The sequence below is a fragment of the Anomalospiza imberbis genome, chromosome Z, assembly GCF_031753505.1.
Source record: "Anomalospiza imberbis isolate Cuckoo-Finch-1a 21T00152 chromosome Z, ASM3175350v1, whole genome shotgun sequence".
NCBI lineage: Eukaryota > Metazoa > Chordata > Aves > Passeriformes > Viduidae > Anomalospiza > Anomalospiza imberbis.
The window spans coordinates 59647130-59667798 of record NC_089721.1 but is presented as its reverse complement, the minus strand read 5'-3'; the positions used below and the strand labels follow the sequence as shown (position 1 = coordinate 59667798).

The 20669-nt window shown below is 41.9% G+C and overlaps 3 protein-coding genes across 3 annotated transcripts in view; 2 read left to right on the top strand and 1 right to left on the bottom strand.

Annotated features, from left to right (window-relative positions):
• The first annotated feature begins 1455 nt into the window (after positions 1 to 1455).
• On the top strand, positions 1456 to 9609 carry NANS (N-acetylneuraminate synthase). The gene is made up of 6 exons (XM_068175986.1): positions 1456 to 1661; positions 2972 to 3187; positions 6268 to 6367; positions 6621 to 6775; positions 7793 to 8059; positions 9110 to 9609. Exons 1-6 carry the CDS (start codon positions 1530 to 1532, stop codon positions 9317 to 9319), a joined length of 1080 nt encoding a protein of 359 aa, XP_068032087.1. The 5' UTR covers positions 1456 to 1529; the 3' UTR covers positions 9320 to 9609.
• A 1801-nt stretch (positions 9610 to 11410) lies between these two features.
• Positions 11411 to 17244, bottom strand: TRIM14 (tripartite motif containing 14). The gene is given in 5 exon segments (XM_068175985.1): positions 11411 to 12564; positions 13650 to 13742; positions 14807 to 14969; positions 16002 to 16235; positions 17120 to 17244. Coding segments are annotated over 5 exon segments (1113 nt in total). The 5' UTR covers positions 17210 to 17244; the 3' UTR covers positions 11411 to 12031.
• GTF2H2 (general transcription factor IIH subunit 2) overlaps positions 15017 to 20669 on the top strand; it is a 459966-nt gene continuing 454313 nt past the window's right edge. The window contains exon 1 of the mRNA XM_068175984.1: positions 15017 to 15024. The gene's annotated coding sequence lies outside the window, so the exon portion shown is untranslated. The remainder of the gene's footprint in view (positions 15025 to 20669) is intronic.

The following is a 20669-nucleotide window of genomic DNA, read 5'->3' as shown; positions in this document are numbered from 1 at the left end:
CTATGTAATTCCTGAAATTATACTGTTTTAGCCCATATGGGGTACATCACTAATACCTGCAGTACATATACCTTCTATATTTTCTCTGGAAAATTTTCATTTAAATTAAAAAAAAAATTCATATATTTTTTCATAAAAATTTTCATACATGCAACCTTTTTATAGGGACTGTATTTTACTCAGATCTCTTTCTGTAACAGTCATTCAGCACCTCTAAGAAATCTATGCTTGCATTTGTATCCACCTGTGACTGTAGTCAATGTAATTGACCAGTAGAAATGGTTAGTAGGAGTTCCGTTGTCAGGAAACTTTCTCTTATATGAGACAGCCTCAGGCAACTGACCTGTTTCTAGAGAACAGGCTGGTTTTATACAGATACAAACATTTTATATGTTTCTATGGTCTGCAATTCTTGGTCACACAAAGAGGAAAAGAAATTATATTTATATGGTGTTCTCACCATAATTTATAAAATTCAATCCTTTGGAAAAGACAACATCCTTTTCAAGAGCCACTGGCATATTGCAGTGTATCACTCATCAAGGCCATTTCTGATTTTAAATTGAGGCAATGTCTTAGGCTATCTCTCATGTAGTACTACACAGCTTAGAATCTGCTAGTTGTGTTCAATCAGTCACTGCAGTCTGTCAGAAGGATGCAGTTCTCCTCAGGGAACAGTCAATACCAGCAAAAATAATTACTGTACTGTAACTGTAGTATTAACATTGTGTGTCCGTGAGACTCAACTCCACTTCATATCACTCCCCAAAACAAAACAAACCAGATAAACAAACAAAAAAACACCAGACATGTACCATAAAATTGTAACAATTGAAATTACTGATTTTCAGCTCCATTAAAAACCTCACAGATAGGCCCAGAATGTCACAAGGGTCAGTCAGGGAAGGTTTTTGGAGTAAAATAATCTCAGAAGGGGCCTTAGCCATTGCTTCACATTTTACCACTTATTTCCATGTATCATGGAAAGTTTTGTCTGAACCAAGTCTCTACAACTCCTGAAAGGAGGGTGTAGTGAGGTGGGGGTCGGTGTCTCCTGCCGGGCCTGCAGTGAGAGGACAAGAGGAAATGGCCTTAAGGTGAGACAGGGGAGATTCAGATTAGATACTATGAAAAAAGAAAAAAGTCACTGTCAGGGGGGTCAGGCACTGGAATAGGTTTCCCGGGAGGCGGTGGAGTCACCATCCCTGGAAGTTTTTAAGGGTCTCTTGGCTGCAGCGCCCAGCTGGCGCCACGCTGCTGCCGTGGCCGCGGGGCCCCGTCCCTGCGGCGGGCGCAGACGCGAAGCGCTGAGGGCGCGGTGCCGCGGCGCCCCCTGCCGGCCTCCCGGGGGGAGGTGGCCCTGGGGGAGGGAGTCCGCGCCCGCCGGCGGCGCCGATTGCGGAGGCTGGGAGAAGGCGCGGCCAGACCGGGAATATCGGCGCCTATTGGTGCGGCTGGGAAGAGGCGCGGCGGGGCCGGTGAGCGGCGGCGCAGTCGCGGGCGGGTCGTGGGGCTGCCGCCATCTCGCCATGGCTCGGGCGTTCGAGCTGTGCCCCGGGCGGCGCGTCGGCGGCGACCAGCCCTGCTTCATCATCGCCGAGATCGGGCAGAACCACCAGGGCGACCTGGACATCGCCAAGCGTATGATCCGCATGGTCAAGGTGCGCGTGGGGGGAGGCGGGTGAGCCAGAGCGCCGGGCGCGGCCTGGGTTTATTCCAGACGGATTGTCTGCAGAGAGACCCTTGCATTTGACTTCGATGAAGGGTCTGGAGTGTTTGTCCTGTGAGGAGCGGCTGAGGGAGCTGTGCTTGTTCCGCCTGGAGCAAAGGAGGCTCAGGGGTGACATTATCACTTTCTACTACTCCCTGAGAGGAGCTTGTGGCCAGGTGGGAATCGGCCTCTTCTGTCGGGCAGCTAGTGGCAGGATGAGAGGACGTGGTCTCAGGCTGTGCCGCAGAGGTTAAGGCTGGACATCAGCAAGAATTTCTTCACAAAAAGGCCGAACAGACATCGGAACGGGCTGCTCAGAGAGGTGGTGGAGTCACTGTCCATGGAGGAGTTTAAGGAAAGACCGGACGTGGCACTTGGTGCCATGGTGTATTTGACAAGGCGGTGTTCAGTCACCTCAAGGACTCGATGATCTCAGAGGTCTTCTCCAGCTAATTCATTGTGTGATCTTGTGTCATGGCTGCAGCCCCACAGCTGGGGCATGAGCTTATGGGGAATTTAGGATGTATCAGGCGGCTGCTGAACCGTCTCTAATGAACCTCCAGTTTGACTTGGTTGACATCAGACCTTTATAGCAGTAAAGCTTGTGTCATCCAGTAAGACAGCCAAACTGCTTTCAAATTTGATGTTATATCCATTAGATAGAAAATCACACATCATCACTGCTTGGGGCATGGTGTATTCAGTTCTGTGTAAGTGGAGACTGCTCTAATCAGGACATGTCTTCACTGTGTGACTTCAAATTAATTGTTCCAGGAGGTGTCTGGTGCTAGTGATGTGATCTAGAGGTAACTGTGGTGATGCTGGGTGGATAGTTGGACTGAATGACCTTAAAAGTTTCTTCCAGCCTTCATGATTCTATTTCAGATACATACTCCTTGTTCCACAGAATCCTGTGTCCTTTTTAATGTAAAATTATCAGTGACAGCCAATGTGGGGAAAACACTACAAAAGTCAGCTCTTCAAATAAGCATCATGCATAGCTAAATAGTTTTGTAGGTTTAATATGATTTCTCTGAACTGCTGCTCTACTAAGTGTATCAGGACTTTGAAATAAAAGGGTTCGTGTGTGTGTAGGTCCACAGTAACTCTGTGTTCATTACTGTTTCTATGATTGCTGTAATGATAATGTGAAAACTCCACAACAGATGAGCACATCAGTTACTCACGCCTTGCATTCAGAGTTAGGTGAGTGCAGGTTCACTTGCACTGCCACTCAGTGTGCACCAGCTTGTTTTGCAGGACTGCGGAGCAGACTGTGCTAAGTTCCAGAAGAGTGAACTGGAGTACAAATTCAACAAGAAAGCCTTAGAGAGGCCCTACACCTCTAAACACTCCTGGGGAAAGACTTATGGGGAACACAAGCGCCACTTGGAGTTCAGTCATGACCAATATAGAGAGCTAAAGAAGTATGCAGAGGAGATTGGCATTTTCTTCACAGCTTCTGGCATGGATGAGGTATGTAAGCCATACTGGAACAACAAGGGGAGTCTGACTATTGTGTCTGTTGGGTTTTACTTAGGTGTAATAGTTCTTACAGAAAAAGAATATATGGACAATCAATTTCTAACTGAGAGACATAGAGTAATTTGCCTGTTCACCTGTGTCTCTACAATGGTTGGCTGAATATTTTGGAAGACTTGCCATCTGTGTTGAGATACTTATACACAGTAAGAAATATTAGGGACAAGGTTTCATCTTGACCTTCATCAACAATTGAGGCTTGAGAGAGTAGATCAAGATGGCAATCAGATTGCTCTCCAGTGTTGTCTGGTGTGTTGGTTTCAAGCACATCAAACTTCCTTCTGTATTTAAACCAGATTCCTTTCTTGATCTAATCCCTATTATTTCCCTCTTTTTTTTTCCTCCCTCCTTATTGTTTTCTAGATCCCCTGTGGTGTTTCTAAGCAGCAGAAGTGTTTATGCCTCTATTTTTTTTACTAATCTCATGGAGGGGCTCAGCACCTTGTCCTGTTACTGCTGAATCATTTACTGATTTTTGCCAGTGGGTCAGTCACCAGCTTCACAACTCCGTGAAACTCCTGCTGCTGTTCCCCCTTAAGACATGTATACTTGAAGCTGTTGCATGTCACTTGCCTCAGAATAATGGTAGTGACAGAATTAACAAATGCAACATACAGTTGATATGCGTAAGCTGTAAAAGTCAGGTAACACTTGAACTTCAGTATAGATGAGAGATTACAGATTCATTTTTCTCTGTGGCCTAGAAAATACAGAGAACCAAACTAAAAGAGACCCTACCAGAAGTAAGCTAGCCTCTCTTGCATATGGCCAGCAGAGCAATGTCCCTGGCTTTCTGGAAGTAGACATATCCAGGATAGGACAAGGATGTGATTTACTTAATGTTTTAAGGCAATCTATTCAGTGTCTCACTCTTGCAATCAAAGACAATTCCTGATATATCAGTGTTATTTCTTATTATCTGTTCTCCCTCTTCATCTGACGATAGACAAATATGTTTCATGTATATGGTAATAGCTCAGCGCCACGGATTCAGAAATAGATCTGTGAAAAGAGAGTGTGGTGATGTTTCTTTTATTGCTGTCTTCACATCTAGAAGACCTACTGAACAACATGCACTCCTTTAAGAAAGGAGTAAATGAACCCAGGAATCTTGGACTTCTGTATCTGGGATCTTAAAAGACCGTGCCTTTGGGGAGGAAAAAAGCCCCACATTCCTTCTTTGATGTTAAAACCTCTGGTTTCTAAAGGCTGTAGTGCACCACAGAACACCTTTTATAGGCAGCCATTGAGATCACTTTCTGTTGTTGAGATCCCTCTTTTTCTCTGCTGTGCTCCCTTGTGTGTGGCTTTATCAGCTAATTAACAGAAGTGATACATGTTTGTGCCTTCTTTTTGAGCACTAATTACATTACACAACTCCTAATATTTCTGGTGGCGTTTCTGCGAGACAGGGGTTTGGAACCTAAAATATTGCATAAATTGACATAAAAATTTTTAAGACTACATTAACTCGCAAAAGTTTTTATACATTAACTTCTGTAAATTTAACATAATCTCTGGAAGTCCAGTTATGTCAAAGAGGTTAAATTGTGTATTTATCTATATGAGGAAATTATTTCAGTGATGTGTGAAATAAATAAAAATGCCTATGAATAACTTCTTTATCTATTCTGTTCCAGTGTGTACTGGAGACAAAGCAGAATCTCATTGAACCACTCCCTTTAATGTCATTCCTGTTATTTGAAATTACTTCCTGGTTCTTGAAACTCTTAAAGAAGAGCTGCTAATTTTCAAGAGATATTTACCTAATGAAGAGTGGCCTTAGATGCGAGGTCTACCTGTAATATTTAATTTTTTGCCATCTCCTGAGATAAGATCTGTACCATTTTAATATAGAATACTAATTGTCTTTATACACAATGCATCTGAATAAACGATACTAAATAGTTAATGGAGAGATGTTATACATCAGAGGTACAAGAAATTTAATCTCCATCATACTGATGATAGAAAAATTAGACTGCATAAGACATGATTATCTTCATGGACATAAGCATTCTTTTTCTGGCATTAAGTAAATGTAACTGCAACAAGGAAAGAGCTGAAGAAATTAAAAGTCTTTGTGGGTGGTTGATCGGGGGCATAGGTAAAATTTCATTATTTTCCCCAGAGGTGAATGGAGGATTTAAATACCTCTTGCGTGTGATAGATTTGGAATTTTCTTCCAATAAAGTGCTAATTTTTAAAAGGCTACTTACTGATGTAATACCTGTTTTCAGGAAGCCTCTAATAATTCTTGAATTGTCTTCAATATAGCACTCATATTTTTAGACAAAGGCCAAGTATAATTAGCATTTAAATAAACAGTTTTATAGTCTTTGCGTTGGCATATTTTATTGTGTAGTATCTCTCCTTAAAGCAAACTAATTTTGGATTTCCCTTTTTGGGCACTTGGGTTTTTTTTTCTGGTACTTATTTAATATGCTCATACAAGTTTTTAGTGTGATGAATCTATTCTACTACCTGTAGTTTTAAACACTTTGTGGCTTAATATTTCTGACCTGCAGGACATATGTGGCAGTGAAACTGTGTGCATACTTGTATCACATTTCTTCTTCAACAGGCAGACTTCCATCTGCAGGTAGTTGCTCTCTCTGGTAGTGTTTTAAAAAAGAGAGAAAAAAAGCAAGAATGTTGTGATAGACAACAAGTTCATCGTCAAGCTGAGATGGAGCTCCCTAAGCAGCAGAATGTACAGCTGGTGTGACCAGAGACTGCCTTGAGACAGTGATCCCAGTCAAAACTTTGAACTAAAATAGAAGTATGAAAGAAGGCATCATATTATAATTCACCTGGAGGGAAATCAGAAACTAAAATTGTCAAGATAGCAAATGTTACTTCAGGAGCAGTGTTTTTTGGGAAGATGTCTATAATACCGACCTGTTTAATTAAGCATTGCCATGTTAAAAGGTTGTTTATTTCCAAACACAGTAGTTATTTATCCCTTTATCCAGCTGAAGTGGAGTTTTAAAACACAGTGATTTCTTCTGTAGATGGCTGTGGAATTTCTACATGAACTGGATGTTCCATTTTTCAAAGTAGGATCAGGAGATACAAATAATTTTCCATATTTGGAAAAGACTGCAAAGAAAGGTAAGCATTTTCTTTGAGCCATCTTGGTGAACATCAGTAGCTCAGTTATTATATTTTTCCTCCAGTTGATTTTTGGGAAAAAATCTGAAGTTTCTTTAAAAGAAACTCACCCTCAGACTTCGAAAAAAAAAAAGTTTTACTCAGCATTCTTTTCTAGTTTTACTGAATTAATTTACTTAAAGAATTTAATTTAATCTTGGGTAGCTTTCTTGTATACCTAGGACAAAACTTGTGCATATTTTCTAATGGCTAGGTCGCCCAATGGTGATTTCCAGTGGGATGCAGTCGATGAACACAATGCATCAGGTTTATCAGATTGTGAAGCCCATAAATCCAAACTTCTGCTTCCTGCAGTGCACCAGTGCGTACCCGCTTCAGCCAGAGGACGTCAATCTCCGTGTCATATCGGTCAGTGAGTAACCCAGAGCGTGCTGTCGGTAGGGTAGCAGAGAAGGGCAGTGTCCTTTTAATGAGATAAACTTCCAGGTCTTAAGGTGTGCTGGAATTTGCTTCTGAGAAGTTACAAGATGTGTCACGTTCCTCTAATTCACACTGAAGTAAAAAGATCCACCAGGTCCTTTTTTAGCAGAACTCATCTTTGAAGAATATGATAAAGGATTTTGCTGGAGTATTCACAGTTCAACAGAGGAGAACATGACATGTTAACAGGTTAACCCTATGGTTTATCATGCTAAGAAAAATCATGTAGACTGTTGCCTTTAAGAAGGTGCATAAAGTGAGAATGTAATTCTAAATAGGGAGCTAGACCAGAATTTTGATAAAAAAGTTTCATGTGACTATCACAGCCGTGAAGAAAATTGATTCGACCCTACTGTAGTTTCCTTCATTTGAAATGTTACTTGGATATGCTAAATAGTGATGTAAGAAAGTTTTCCCAAACTGTCCAGTGTTGAAGCACTACCTTAGATCTATGTATACATAGTATGTTATTTTTAATAGAATGCCACATGGCTACATTTAAGTGCCTTTAGGATTTGGTGACTGTTCTCTATACATGGATAAAAAGATTGCTTCAGATTTTAAATACAATATTAAAGAAATCTGTTTTGGATACAGATTAAGTTTAACCAATCCACTGGGTTCTTGGATAAAAATAGGATACTTTTACTGTTACATAAATGGATACAGGCTTTGAAGACCTTAAGTAATAGAACTGAGTTAAAAGGAGAAAAGTAGATTGTAGAAGAGAACATGCTTCCTTTTTCTTGTTGGTATTGATAATATTAGTCAAATTTGGAATGTGGTGATCGGTAATGCAGTGTGACTTGTTGAATTTAACCAACTGCTTAACCAGCTGCTTGTTTTATGGCACACTATTTGTCCACTGCAATTACCACTGTTAAATTTGCTTTGTCTTTGAAACTGCTACCTTGGTAATTCAGACCAACTCTGTTGTGATTCAAGGCATATCAGTCAGCATTTCCTGATATCCCCATTGGCTATTCGGGGCATGAAACTGGCATAGCCATTTCAGTGGCAGCTGTTGCTATGGGTGCTAAAGTACTGGAACGCCACGTGACTCTTGACAAAACATGGAAAGGAAGCGACCACCAAGCATCTCTGGAGCCAAATGAACTGGCAGAGTTAGTGAAAGCCATCCGTACTGTGGAAAAAGCAATGGGTTCTCCAATCAAACAACTCTTGCCCTGTGAAATGGCTTGCAATGAAAAGGTAACTTTTGATTTTGGTTTGTGTAAACCTGCAACTAATTTAGACCTATAGCTAATAATTCTATAATCAGAATAATAGCTTGCAAATTGTTTATTGCAGTAGTGTTTCTGCCTCTGCACTTAAAAAATTTCACACTGCATAATGTTGGCAGTTTTGATTATAATAGAGTTCTATGTTTATAATCCAGTGGTTAACTAAGTTGAGTAACAGCATGGAATCATTTAGGTTGGAAAAGACCCATGAGGTCATTCAGTCCAACTTAACACTGCCAAGTCCAACCATGTATGTTCCTAAGTGCCATGTCTACATGTTTTAAATAACTTCAGGTATCATTTCTCAACTGCTTCCATGTTCTAGACTATTTGAGTGCTTGATCACCCTTTTAGAAAAGAATTTTTTCCTAGTATCCAGTCTAACCCTCCCATAGCACAGCTTGAGGCCATTTCCTCTTGTTCTGTTACTTGCTGCCTGGGAGAAGAGACCAACCCCCACCTGACTACAGCCTCCTTTCATGGAGTTGTAGAGAGTGGTAAGGTCCCCTCTGAGCCTTGTTTTCTCCAGGCTAAACAGCCACTCCTCAAAGGACTTGTGCTCCAGACCTTTCACCAGCTTTGTGGCCCTTTTCTGGATTCACTCCTGCACTTCAATGTCCTTCTTGTAGTCAGGGGCCCAGAACTGGACACAGGACTCGAGCTGTGGCCTCACCAGTGCCAGGTACTTGGCAATAGTAATAGGAATAATATCTCTATGATTGTATATGAGCTGCTTTTACACTAAGCTAAAATACCAGTCATTCTAATCAGATTCCCTCCATTGTGATTTTGAAAAATTCCAGTGAGCCACTATCCAGTTTCAGGAAACATCTGCATGTTCCTGGCAGCCTAGTTGCAGTGAAAGTAACCATGCTAAATTATCTTGGAATAAATAATGGTGAAGGCAGTTCTACACAACCTGTTCTCAAATAACTGCAGAATATTTTTTATCCTTTTTTGTTATACTAAGCTAGCAATAAATTTAACTTCAATGTTGTTTTTTCCCCCCTCCCTGTAGCTGGGAAAGTCGGTAGTGGCAAAAGTGGCAATTCCTGAAGGTGCAATATTGACACTTGACATGCTGACGGTGAAGGTGGGAGAGCCGAAGGGATTTCCCCCAGAATGCATCTTTGATCTGGTGGGCCAGAAGGTTAAAAAAAATATTGAAGAAGATGAAACCATCACTGAGCAAGTAGTGGAAAATCATGTAAAAAAAGTGAAGTGCTAAACCAAAGCATTCCATTCCATATTTCTCAATGTACTACCATGCGATGTGTTTGAGAATAGCATCATGGTAGATTAGAAGAAAGGGGTGTAATTATGAGGGTGCAAACAGGTTAGAATTTTCAGGTTCTCATTAGGAGGAAGTTTTAGAAGCAAGGGGATATAAATTATGATGATTTTATTAGAAACCGTATAGCATTGTGCCTAGGAAATGCCATGGTCCTCTCTTCTCCATTTCACTTAACCTAGATTAATTTGGAGTTCTGCCAAATAAAAGACCACAGTCTGCTGCTTTTCAGCTTCCCTTTTCTGTTAAGAATACAGTAAATCATGAGAATTTTATCTACCCTTTGAATTGTTCTAGCCCTGTACCTTTTCATACTCCACTCTTTTCTGCCATTTGCCGATCCCCTGTGATAGCAGGACTTTGATTGGAGATGAATACAGATAAGCAAAAGTTTACATACACTGAACTGAAAACTATAAATGCAACCTGGACGGATTTATTTTTAAGATGAAAGTCTTAAAAGTGTCTTGATAAAGCAGTGGGTTGCAGGAATCTGTATTCTGTGGGGAAAATGGGCTTCTTGAGAAAGCTAAGTTCTCAGGAGACAGTACAAGGAAAGGATATTTAGGAAGGTACCATTTAAGGGGCAAGAGAGCCTTTTGAACTGAAAGGCCAAAAGGTAAGCCAGAGAGATTGAGCAGGGAAGAAAAGTAGATCTGAGACAATCACTAGAAATAAGTTTAACTTATACTTCAGAAATTGTGAAAAATATCTATTGCAAGTTGAGTGAAGTCTGGACTATTAAGTCGATTCTGCAGAGCATTGGGTGCCTCTCTTTGGACCTGGGGGGCAACTTCTCAGGTAGGAAGCCAAATGCTGGTGAAGTCTGAGCAGCTTTTTTTTTTTTTTTTTCTGTACTAACTAGCAAATCCTCTACATTGGGGTTTTTCTCCCAACACTGGTGTGTGAGATGGCTGAGGCTGACTGCCTGACTACATCACACCATTATGCTTCAGCATGATGGTCAGTACACGCTTTGCGTGGTCTGCTCTTGCATCCCAGCTTCTCATTTTTCAAGGGAGAAGTGCAATGCCACTCCTCTCACCTGCTGCTTTTCCCTGTGACCAGAAGGGAGCCATATAGCAGCAGCTGCAAACCATTAATTTTTCAACTACCTTGCTTAGCACAGAACTGCTTTGCAATAATTCATCTGCTTTTTTTCTGTGGTGGAATCATTTACTAGTGATGGTTACTTGGAACTTGCTACCTTTTTGTCATGAGGAGGTGAAGTATCTTGAATTTGGTGGTGAGTGGTTTTGTACCTATAAACTGTTTACTTTCAAAATTTTTTCCCTTATGCATTTCTGAGGAAACTGTATTCATAACTTTAAATGGGGAAGCAGAGGTTGAGTCATATACTTCACCATATGTGAGCTGTGGCTGATACAGCATGCTTGCCTTACATTAAAAAACTACTCAATTGTTAAAAGATTTTTTTTTATTTCAAATTTGAAAAATAAATTTATCTTGTAAAACAAGTTCTTGTTTCTGCATTTCAGCCTATGGTCAGACCTTGCTTTTGCCAGCACTGGTGACGAAGGGCCTTTAGTATTTGAACACTGTAAGACTACCTGACCAGTGTCAAGTAGCAGTGCTTTTTCACTCTGGGCTGGTCCTGGAGACTGCTGTAAGCAAAAGCTCCAGAAATTCCCAGGACTTTAATTACTGTATTGGTGGGGGGAGAAATATCCATATACAGAAACTTGCAAGCTGTGTTCCCTAGTGTTATATTAATGTTGCAGATTGGATACAAAGATAAATGGGCTACAAATGGACTTCTGGCCTGGTGTTTTTATTGCACCTGTGAGCCCTCCAGACATTTCATCATCTGTTAGGGGTTGTACACAGCTTTTTCTCATGCTTCCACTCAATGGAAAGAATAGGGCCACGCAGAAGTCCAATTCAGAGCTTCTGTCACATGTAAGACCAGCTAGTGACAATTAACTATAGCCACAGAAGCTCCAATGTCAGAAGAGACCTTTCCAAGAGTCACTACCAGACTTTGATTTTTCCAAGATGACACTTAAATATGAGCTAATTCACTTAGTGCATTTATTATCCAAATCTGACCTTGTCAATGATAACAATATGCAGTATATAATCTTGAAGCTTGAACCAAACTACACCTGTTGCCATACACAATTGCAGCCTCTCCAGGCCGATGAGAGGAGGGAGTTCATTTAAAAAAATCAAAAAGTCAATATCCATGTTCCAGTCTGAGTTGTAATGTGTTTCTTTCAACCTGATTTCTTCCATTTTGCCAGTTGAAAAATACTACATACAGCACTTCAGGTGGTACAGCAACACCATTTATAAGTCAAATCATCTTCCCCCATTAAAAAACACATATACATTCAAAAAATACAGTGGTTTTCTTGAATTTACTGTTACAAGTTGGAAAAGTTCAACAATATTACATACTGCACTTTGAGTGGTATGTCAACATCATTTCTAAAAGTCAGGTCACCTTCCCTCACTGAAAAAAAAATACACATTAAAAATCACAGTTGGTTTTCCTAAACTTACGTTACCTTCTAAAAGCATCATAATTACAACTTTGATACAACAGAGACGAATTCATTTAGATAATTGCTGAAGTGGCATTAGTAGAAAAAGCATTAAACAGTGGGCTTTATTTCACTTTGTTTCTTATGTTAGTTTGCATGTTCTAATGGACCCTTCCCAGAGTCTCAGGGCTGGATAAACTGGTTGTGTCAACTTGCAGCAGACAGTGTGCAAATGAGCCATACCATTGCTAACATTGTAGAACGAAAGGATTCCTGCTTCATAATCTAGAAAAATGTCTATGCAATCAGGATCATCTATCAGGATGGGGATTCTTTCTCCCTTGTGAAATGCCCAGTATTCAAAATCAAACTTCTTAAGGCACCAAGATGCTCTATTCCAGCCAGGTCAACAGGCTTCAGAGCCTCCTTTCCTGCCAATGGTAGGGTAGGCTGTGCCAATCCACCATCCTGCTCCAGCCCGAAGCAGGTCAACCTCCCAGTAATGGCTCCCAGAAAGGAATGCGTCTCTGCTTAGCGCTTGCCATAATTTATCAAATCTCTGGGTACTACACGGGTAAAATATTTTCCTCCAGCTACAGCTTACTTCAAGACGGTCATCTGACAATTTCAGTCTCGGGTGAATGCTGTCATATTCCCAGGTTGGTGATCTTGCATCTGCAGTCAAAGCCATAAACATAGTTGCTACATTTCTCATGACCCTTGGAAGAAGTCCAAGTAACAAAACACCTTCAGAGGAGCCCACAGTTGGAAGTGTCTTGGGACAGTCAGAAAGCCTGCAGTCCCAGGAACATGGGCTGGAAAAGGCATGCCAAGGAGATCACAGTAGGGCACTAACGTTGCTGCCTCCACACCTTTGTGATCTGGGCCAACCATGGTAAAGGGGACCTCAGCCACAGCACCAAGGTTGCTTTACATTTAGGGTTAGGGCTCAGCCAGAAAGGCCACAGGTCCAAGGACACCAACCTGGAAAAGGCATTCCAGTGTGAGCAAGGCAGGGCCCCAACATTGCTGATTCTACATTAGGTAGGGATGGGATTCAGCTAGCCAGAGCCTACAGCTCCAAGGACACTGGAGCTGGAAAATATGCCAAGTGAATAAAGCAGTGAACCAACATTGCTGTCCCCACACCTTTCTAACCTAGGGCACCAATGTGATGGGTACCTCAACCACAGCACGAAGCCTCCATTTGGGTTAAAATCGAGATTTAGAGAACCACAGAGCCTACAACTGCAGAGACACTGGGACTGCAAAAGGTGTGCCAAGGGAATCACAGCAGGGCACCAACACTGATGCCTCCACACATTTCTAATTTGAGTCACTTGTGGTGATGGGATAAGGTGAAGCCATACACAGAGAGTTACAGTTCCGTGGTCTGTTCAGCCTGGAGGAGACTGAGGGGAAACCTCATTGCATCACAACTTCCTTGTGAGGAGGAGAGAAAGGGCAGGCACTGATCTCTTCTCTGTGGTGACAATGGCAGGACCCAAGGGAATGGCCTGAAAGTTCTGTGAAGCAAGGTTTAGGCTAGATATTAGGAAAAGGCTCCCCAGAGGGTGTTTGGGCACTAGAACAGACTCCCCAGGGAAGTGATCACAGCACCAACCCTGACAGTTCAAGAAGCGCTTGGACAACGCTCTCTAGACACAAGGTCCTGTGCAGGCCCTGGAGTTGTACCCTAGTGATTTCTGTGGGTCCATTCCAGCTCAGTGATTCTAGAACTCCAGCATAATTATACTTACGTTTTAAGAAAAGTGACTGATCAATGAGAGTCATGGTTTTCAGCACTATCCCAGGCTCCTTCTTTGCAGTGGGATTAAGGCTACTGAAAACGTCTGGGCAAAGATGAAAAGGAACAGCTTAGGGAGTCTGCCAGTTTTTCAACAATCATTTTCCAACTTCATGGACAAACTATGTTACTTTTTCTGAAGAGGGGCTACTCACTCTGTATGCTTTCAGTGCTCTTTGTATAGCATGGAGATGCTGGACTAGTGTTGCCACAGAAATACACAGTTGAGCACACCACCAAGTAATCAGACCTGATTCCTTTAAAAGTAGCACTTATCAGATTAAAATAGGCAGCTGAAGATAGCTGCAAGTGCTTGCTGCAGAGCACCTCCACCATGCTTTCTAGCAGTCCTACACACATCACACATCCTGCAGTGGTCTTTCAGATCAGATCTGACCATTTGCCCCAGGAACCTGGTAGGGTCTTTTCGGTGGCAATTCTCTGATAAGCGATTAAAAGGCAGCTGAGTGAACTGCGATGGCCAGTGTTGCCTGCTCACTCAAAGAGCAGCAGGATTTTCCCATGGTTATTTAGTTTTGTGGCTCTGTGCCCCATTAGGAAAAACTCCTTGCCTTAATGATGCCAAAAGTCATTTAAGGATGAAACAACAGCTCAACGACAAAAGGATTTCTAAATAGAACATGTCAGCTCAGCTGTACAGTACTAAAAATCATCAATTTTTTTCAGACTGAGGCAGATCACCAGGTACATCAATTAGAAAAAGTTTTCAAATTTTAGAGGTACCCCAATGCCAGAGCATCTACATTCAATTGTAAGTGTAATTGTAAGCAACTGAGAGAATAGATAAATTCTATAGGTGTGATGGTCTACATTAAATTGTATTGAAATACCTGATAGAACTGGGTGGGGGGGAAAAGCCAGCAGACAAACCAAAGATCATTTTCAGAGTTGAAAGAGAAATCTCTTACGTTCCTAAATCACCACTGCTACAGCAACATTACACCCATGCTGTCAGAAAGCAGTATCCATGCCTGAAACACTGTTGTTTCTCCAGATTATTTGGTAAAAAGTCCCCTTCTTACTTAAAAGGTACACTTTATTTGCAAAGAGAGCAGAAGAAAGCAAAATTCAGAGCACTCTCCCAGGTACCTTCTTTAAGCCGGGCTTCCAATAGTTTCTGTAGAATGGACTGAAGAACCCTGATGAAGTGTTTATAATGGTTAAGTAAGTGTTCAAATGGGAGAGGTACTGAATGCCACTTTTCTAACGGGTGCCTGGATTCCTTTATTTCCTTCTAAATTTCTGTGTACTTCTGAGGGCAGGAAGCCAAACTGCAGTTAGCAGAGACTGTGATATGAAAGGACATGAAAGGACAGCTCCCATACACCACAGAGCAAGGACAGCTCCAACACTAGGTAAACCTATGGGCCATAGCTGACAAACTTTGCTGAGATCAGCCTGCCTTTTAGCTCATTAGCCTGCCCATTACCTCCTCCCGCCAGTGGAGCCACACCAGACATGGAGAACCCAACAGCCATGGTTAAAGAGATGCCTCCATGGTGGAAATGAGTTTAGCCTGGCCAGGACCCATTGTGGGAAATCCCATCAATGGCAAAATCAAACTATTAAGTTTTAAAAGCAATCTGAAGAATAAAATGCAACCTCTCCACAAGAAAATCTCCACAAAATCACAGAGCACCTCCTGTATGGAGGTATGTTGCTAGCACACACAGCAAAATGCCACGGCCATATCACAGCAATGGAAACTCAAGTCTGACACATTGCAAGGATGCAAAAATGCTCCAAAGGAATCATCCTGTAAGAAATTGCATCTTTTGTCTTATGTCAGGTCATAAGCACATGGAAATACAATCTTTCCAAGGAAGGTGAAGAGCATTATCTGTAGGCAAAAAGAACAACATTGCCCCCTATGGTGAAGTGGAGGCTTATGGTGATTAGGATTTCTTACAATTAAGGAAATTACATATTTTAACTTCCCTTCTGAGGTTTCCCGAGGGCTGGCTTTTCTCATATCTTCATATTACACTGGACAAGGAAAGACTTGATACAGCATTTGTCTTCAAGATTAAGAGACATGTATCTGTCTTTTCCATCTGCGCTTAAAATTAACACAAAGTTCATACATACCTGAAATCAATGCCATAGCAGGAAGACCTAATAGCTCAAAAATCAGGAACCAAATTTGTTCACCAAAACACCAACACAAAGCAAATTAAAAAGCACTTAGGAAGATGCTGCTTACATACAGAAGGATCTATAGAAGACATCACTAGAGAAATTTAGGACTGTCAGGGTAAGAGGTAGAAAGAGCATACAATACCACCTCCAGCAAATTAGTAGGATCACTGTCCTGTTGTATTTGCCTGATTCGATGTGTGAAGGTCTCTAGGGCTGAAAGCTGTTCTTGACAGGACCTCAAATGCTGATCATGTGTTCCCAGGGCTTGCTGAGTCTTTTCATCAGTGAAGTTTTTTGCCAGACTCTCTTCTTCCCGAAGAAGTAACTGAAGATCAGTCATTTTTTCTGACAGCTGCCATTTAATCATATCAGCATGTGCCTATGGATAAAGCAGAAGAATGTCTCCCCACTGGTGAACCATAAACATTTCAGACATTTCTCTTTCAGTCTTTCAGTGCTATATTTTGGTTGAATTTTACTGATTTTCTCCATCTCTTCAGAAACATGTCTCTACTCCTTAAGGGAGCACAGACATGATCTACCTTGCTGATGTCTAGATGGAAACAAGTGAAGGAAGATTCCAAAATGCCTATTTATGTAAAAAAATCTATTTTCAGCTGGAATTAACAGGGTACCAACTGCAACAAGAAGCAGACCATGTCCTTCAGTAGCAAGACTTTGACTGCTTTTAAAGCAAGCTAGAGACAAGCAGCTGGCAGGAAGAGAAAGCCTCCAAAACAGAGTGGCATCAGACCAAGTCTCTAAAGTCCCCTCAAGCTCTTACTGACATTTCTGTAACAGAACTGCCTAGCGATGCTCCTTAGAGCAGAAGTCATTTCATGCTCTATAAATGAGATGCAGCATAGCATACATTCCCATTCTTAAGACAGAATCAACAGAACTGTTCTTGTGTTAACTCTGAATCCACAAAATTCAATAATGCAGTTCAGTGCAATACAAGATACGTAAGTGTAGCCAGAATAACATAGGCAGCTGGGGCTACCCACTATTCCTCTGCATAAAAATTTCACCCTTGGTCTTCCAGAGATGTTCAGCTGATCAAGGAATGAGGTCTTTGGAGACTCTCCCTCTTCCCTCTCTTTGGTAGTGTAATATATTGTGATGAATACAAGGAATACACTCTTCTCCTGAGAAGTAGAGTAGCAACCCAATAGATGGCTGGGTCTTTGCATAGCTAAAGAGAAAACAAAATGTCTCCCCCTGGAAAATGACCATCCAGTGGCGAACGAAACCACACTTTACCTTCACATCATTTACAGCCTGCTCTATGCTCCTTCTGTTGCCATCTTCTTCCTCTTTTCTCTCTTCTAGATTCTTCAAGCACAATGCCATGTGTTCCCATACAACAATGGAACAAAATAAAACACTGTTTCATAACAGCATCTGTAAAAACCAGAAACAACTCTCCAGCTTGATTTCCATATAGAGGGGCACTGAAATACTCCATTTCAGAATCAGAATATTCTGAATTGGAAGGTGAAACTCTTAAACAAACGGCCTTTTATGAGGTTTATTAAGGTCAGTATATTGATGAACCATAAGGATTTCAGCATTGCACCTGGTGGTTATACTGGTAAGGTTTAAATAGCTGGGCAAATTAGCACCACCTTCTTAAAACACAGGGAAACCTAAAGTGAAAAAAACATATTCTGTGGTGCTGCGTATTTCAATCTATTGTGCTGCGTATTTCAATTACGTGCTAATGCATTTAGCAGCTGAAGGGCAACTAAGTACTTTTATTGAGAGGATAAGTGGAAGGCTCCATTTTAGACTCAAAATCCAATGAATGTTCAGGATGCTCCCCAGTGTACAAATGACCAGATACTCCACTATCACCACAGTGATGCTGTAGTCTGAATGTCTGCAACAGCTAATAGTGTCAGCATAGCTGGTAATCAGTCATAGTATCTGTGACACTTGTGGTGTGTCCAGCACAACATAATCAAAGTTCTGCTTATGTCTTGCACCAGTTTCTCACCTGCAGCCCTCTGAAATTGGCTGCCCTCTGCCCAGCAGGTTGAACAGTCTTGGTGTGCCTCCTAATGCATTTTTGTCATCAGTAACGTGAAGGATACAGTCAATGCTGCCCCACACTCTCAGTGCACTGGTGCTAAAACAGGCCCTCAGTAAATACCAGGTAAGCTAGCACCAGCTGTAGCTGCTATCAGTGTCCTCTTCTGCAGCTGAAACCCAGTCAAGAACACCTGCATGCACAGGTACCTGTTCACTGCAACAGCCCCAGGGCAGCACAGCATTTAAACTCTGCAGCATGGACAAACAGAGCATGAAGTGTTGCTTCATGAGCAACACTTTGCATTTCTGATGTGTCTCCTTAGAAAACACATACAGTTAGTCATTTGAGTATGACAGAGCCAGAAGAAAATGGGCTCTCAGCAAAAGCCAGAGACTGCATCTGGAAGGCCCTTGGCACAGGTACATCTATGCAAGCAGGTAAATGTTCTTGCATAGAGCAAGACACCCATGCTATTTATTCCAGCCACAGTTTTCTAGTCTTGTCCCTGAAGAACCAGAAAAGTTCTACACTACTAGAGGATTCAGGAATTCTACCAGGTACCAGCCTTCCTTAGTTTATTTTGCAGCCTAGACCTCATTCCTTTCCTCAAAGACTGACAAAGACCACAGAGAAAAACCCAGTCTTCCTTCTTTGCTAGGAACACACATCACTTTGTGCACTCACAACAGTGACCATATGCAAATACTTACATTAATCCCAAGTATTTCTGGTTAAGCATTACTTTCTTTACAGAGGTACATGAAAGAGCTTCTTCCTACCAGCTGAAGACTGTGCCAGCAACCCATGTAATTCACCTTGAGAAATCGACTCTGAAAATCTTCCTTTAGGGATTGCCTGGGTGCTTTAACTCACTCAAGTGAAAACACTGTAAAAGCAAGGATTTCTGAGATGACACCCAGAGCTCCAGTCAAGCTCACAGGACACATATCAAGTGCAAAGACTGCTGATCCTCTGTGCTGCATTCAGGAGCACAGGGAACAACCTTTTCAATGATTTTAAACAACCTCTGCTCCAGGGATGAAGCAGCTGGTGGATCTCGCACAATGGTTTTCATGTCTTCTTAGCACTCACAGCTAGGATTTGCTGAAAGAGCTGTGGAAGATTCTCAGTGCAAGAAGTGCTGCCTGGTTGATGTCATGCCACAAGGGCTGTACTGAATAACTGTTCACAGCAAACAAAATCACTAGTCACAATACCATCTCTTAGGCTAAAACTATTGATAGTTTGTGCCTAAAATCTCTGCAGCCCTAAGCCAGTAGATGTCAGCAGATACCTCCTAGGGACAGAGGGTCACATAGGAGTACAAGTTTCTACCCGGCTCACTTCCTGATTTGGCAGAGACAAGTCTTCATCAACAGCACGTGCTTCCCTCTGTCCATCAGACTCCCAGGGAAGCAGCACAGTTTGTAGATGTGTGCACTTTACTTTGCCTCAGGTCAGGTTGCCACTGCACAATACGTGCATCACCCACCTGTTGCTGCTCTGTTGTGTAGGGAACGCAAACACTCTAGTGAGTTCCCACCTGCAAGAGGGACACTTTGGGTGAAAGCACACCAGCAGGCAGGTGCAGTGCTCTGTGTTGCTCAGACGTCTTAAGTGGTTTTACCTCTGTGCTGCTGTTTGTGGCAGCCTAGTGCACAGCCCTCTGCCCTCCTTCCTAGGGTTTCTGTAGGAAACCTCCTAGAGGCACTGCTCCAAAATATCACACAAGGTATGGGAAGAAAGTTTCGGAGGGAAAAAAAAAAAAATAAAAAAAAAAATAAAAAAAAAAAAAGAAGAGAAGCTTCTGAACATCAAACCTCTGTGTTACAGTATTTTAAGTCTCCCAAGGTTAGCACCACAGCATGCAGGCCTTAGTAAGCCTCCTGGGAGGCTTTCCAAACAAAACAGCACAAGCAGGAGTATTGGCAAACTTGCAAAGCTTCCTTAGGATATTTGGTGAACAGCTACACTGGGATGAAGGAAAAAATCTTAGGGAAGAACCCCTGGTCTGGCTGTGGCTAGGATGGAGTTAATTTTCCTCATAGCAACCCTTGTGGTGCTGTGTTTCAGACATGACTATATTGTGAGTGCACAGAAGACTAGAAGGGGACACAAGCAGGAGATGACCCCTACTAATCAAAGAGGTAATCCATACCATATAACATCATGTTCTGCAAACTGGAAGAGGGGTGTTTAGGTGGGTTAGCGGTCTTTTGCTCAGGAACTGTATGGTGAGTGTCTGCCTTTGCATCACTTTTGTTCTTTTTCTCTTCCCTCCACTTCTTCTTCTCCTATTAAACTTATTTTTATCTCAGTCCATGAATTTTCTTGGTTTTAGTGTTCCTCTTCCCCTGTCCCACTGCTCAAGGAAGCCTAGTGAACAAGCAGGCAGCTGTGTTGTGCTTAGCTGCCTACTGGCGTTAACCCACAACATCCCAGAGGAGTTATCAGAGAACTCTGCATGGGCAGTCACTGTGATCTGGCCAGCTACAATGGTGGAACCACCAGGGGGTAATCAGAAATGACCTTTCCCCTTCCCCTGAGGGAAAGCATCTATGTTTTGGTCAAAGGTTCTTCTAGCTTGTCAATAAAAACTTTTTTATTGTTTGATTTTTTTTTTTTTGTATTTTTTTCTTTTTTTTTTTTTTTGGTGGGTTTTTTGGGGTTTTTTGTGGTTTTTTGTGGTTTTTTTGGGTTTTGGGTTTTGTTTTGTTTTGTTTTGTTTTGTGGCTGGGACAGCCACAGTCCTCTGATTCCACATACAAGGGTCTGAGG

Bases quoted from the DNA above. Each gene is read 5' to 3' on its own strand.
- NANS (XM_068175986.1), top strand. From the start codon at position 1,530: ATGGCTCGGGCGTTCGAGCTGTGCCCCGGGCGGCGCGTCGGCGGCGAC. The intron at 1,662-2,971 runs GTGCGCGTGGGG...CTTGTTTTGCAG, and splicing joins GTATGATCCGCATGGTCAAG to GACTGCGGAGCAGACTGTGC. The intron at 6,368-6,620 runs GTAAGCATTTTC...TCTAATGGCTAG, and splicing joins GGAAAAGACTGCAAAGAAAG to GTCGCCCAATGGTGATTTCC.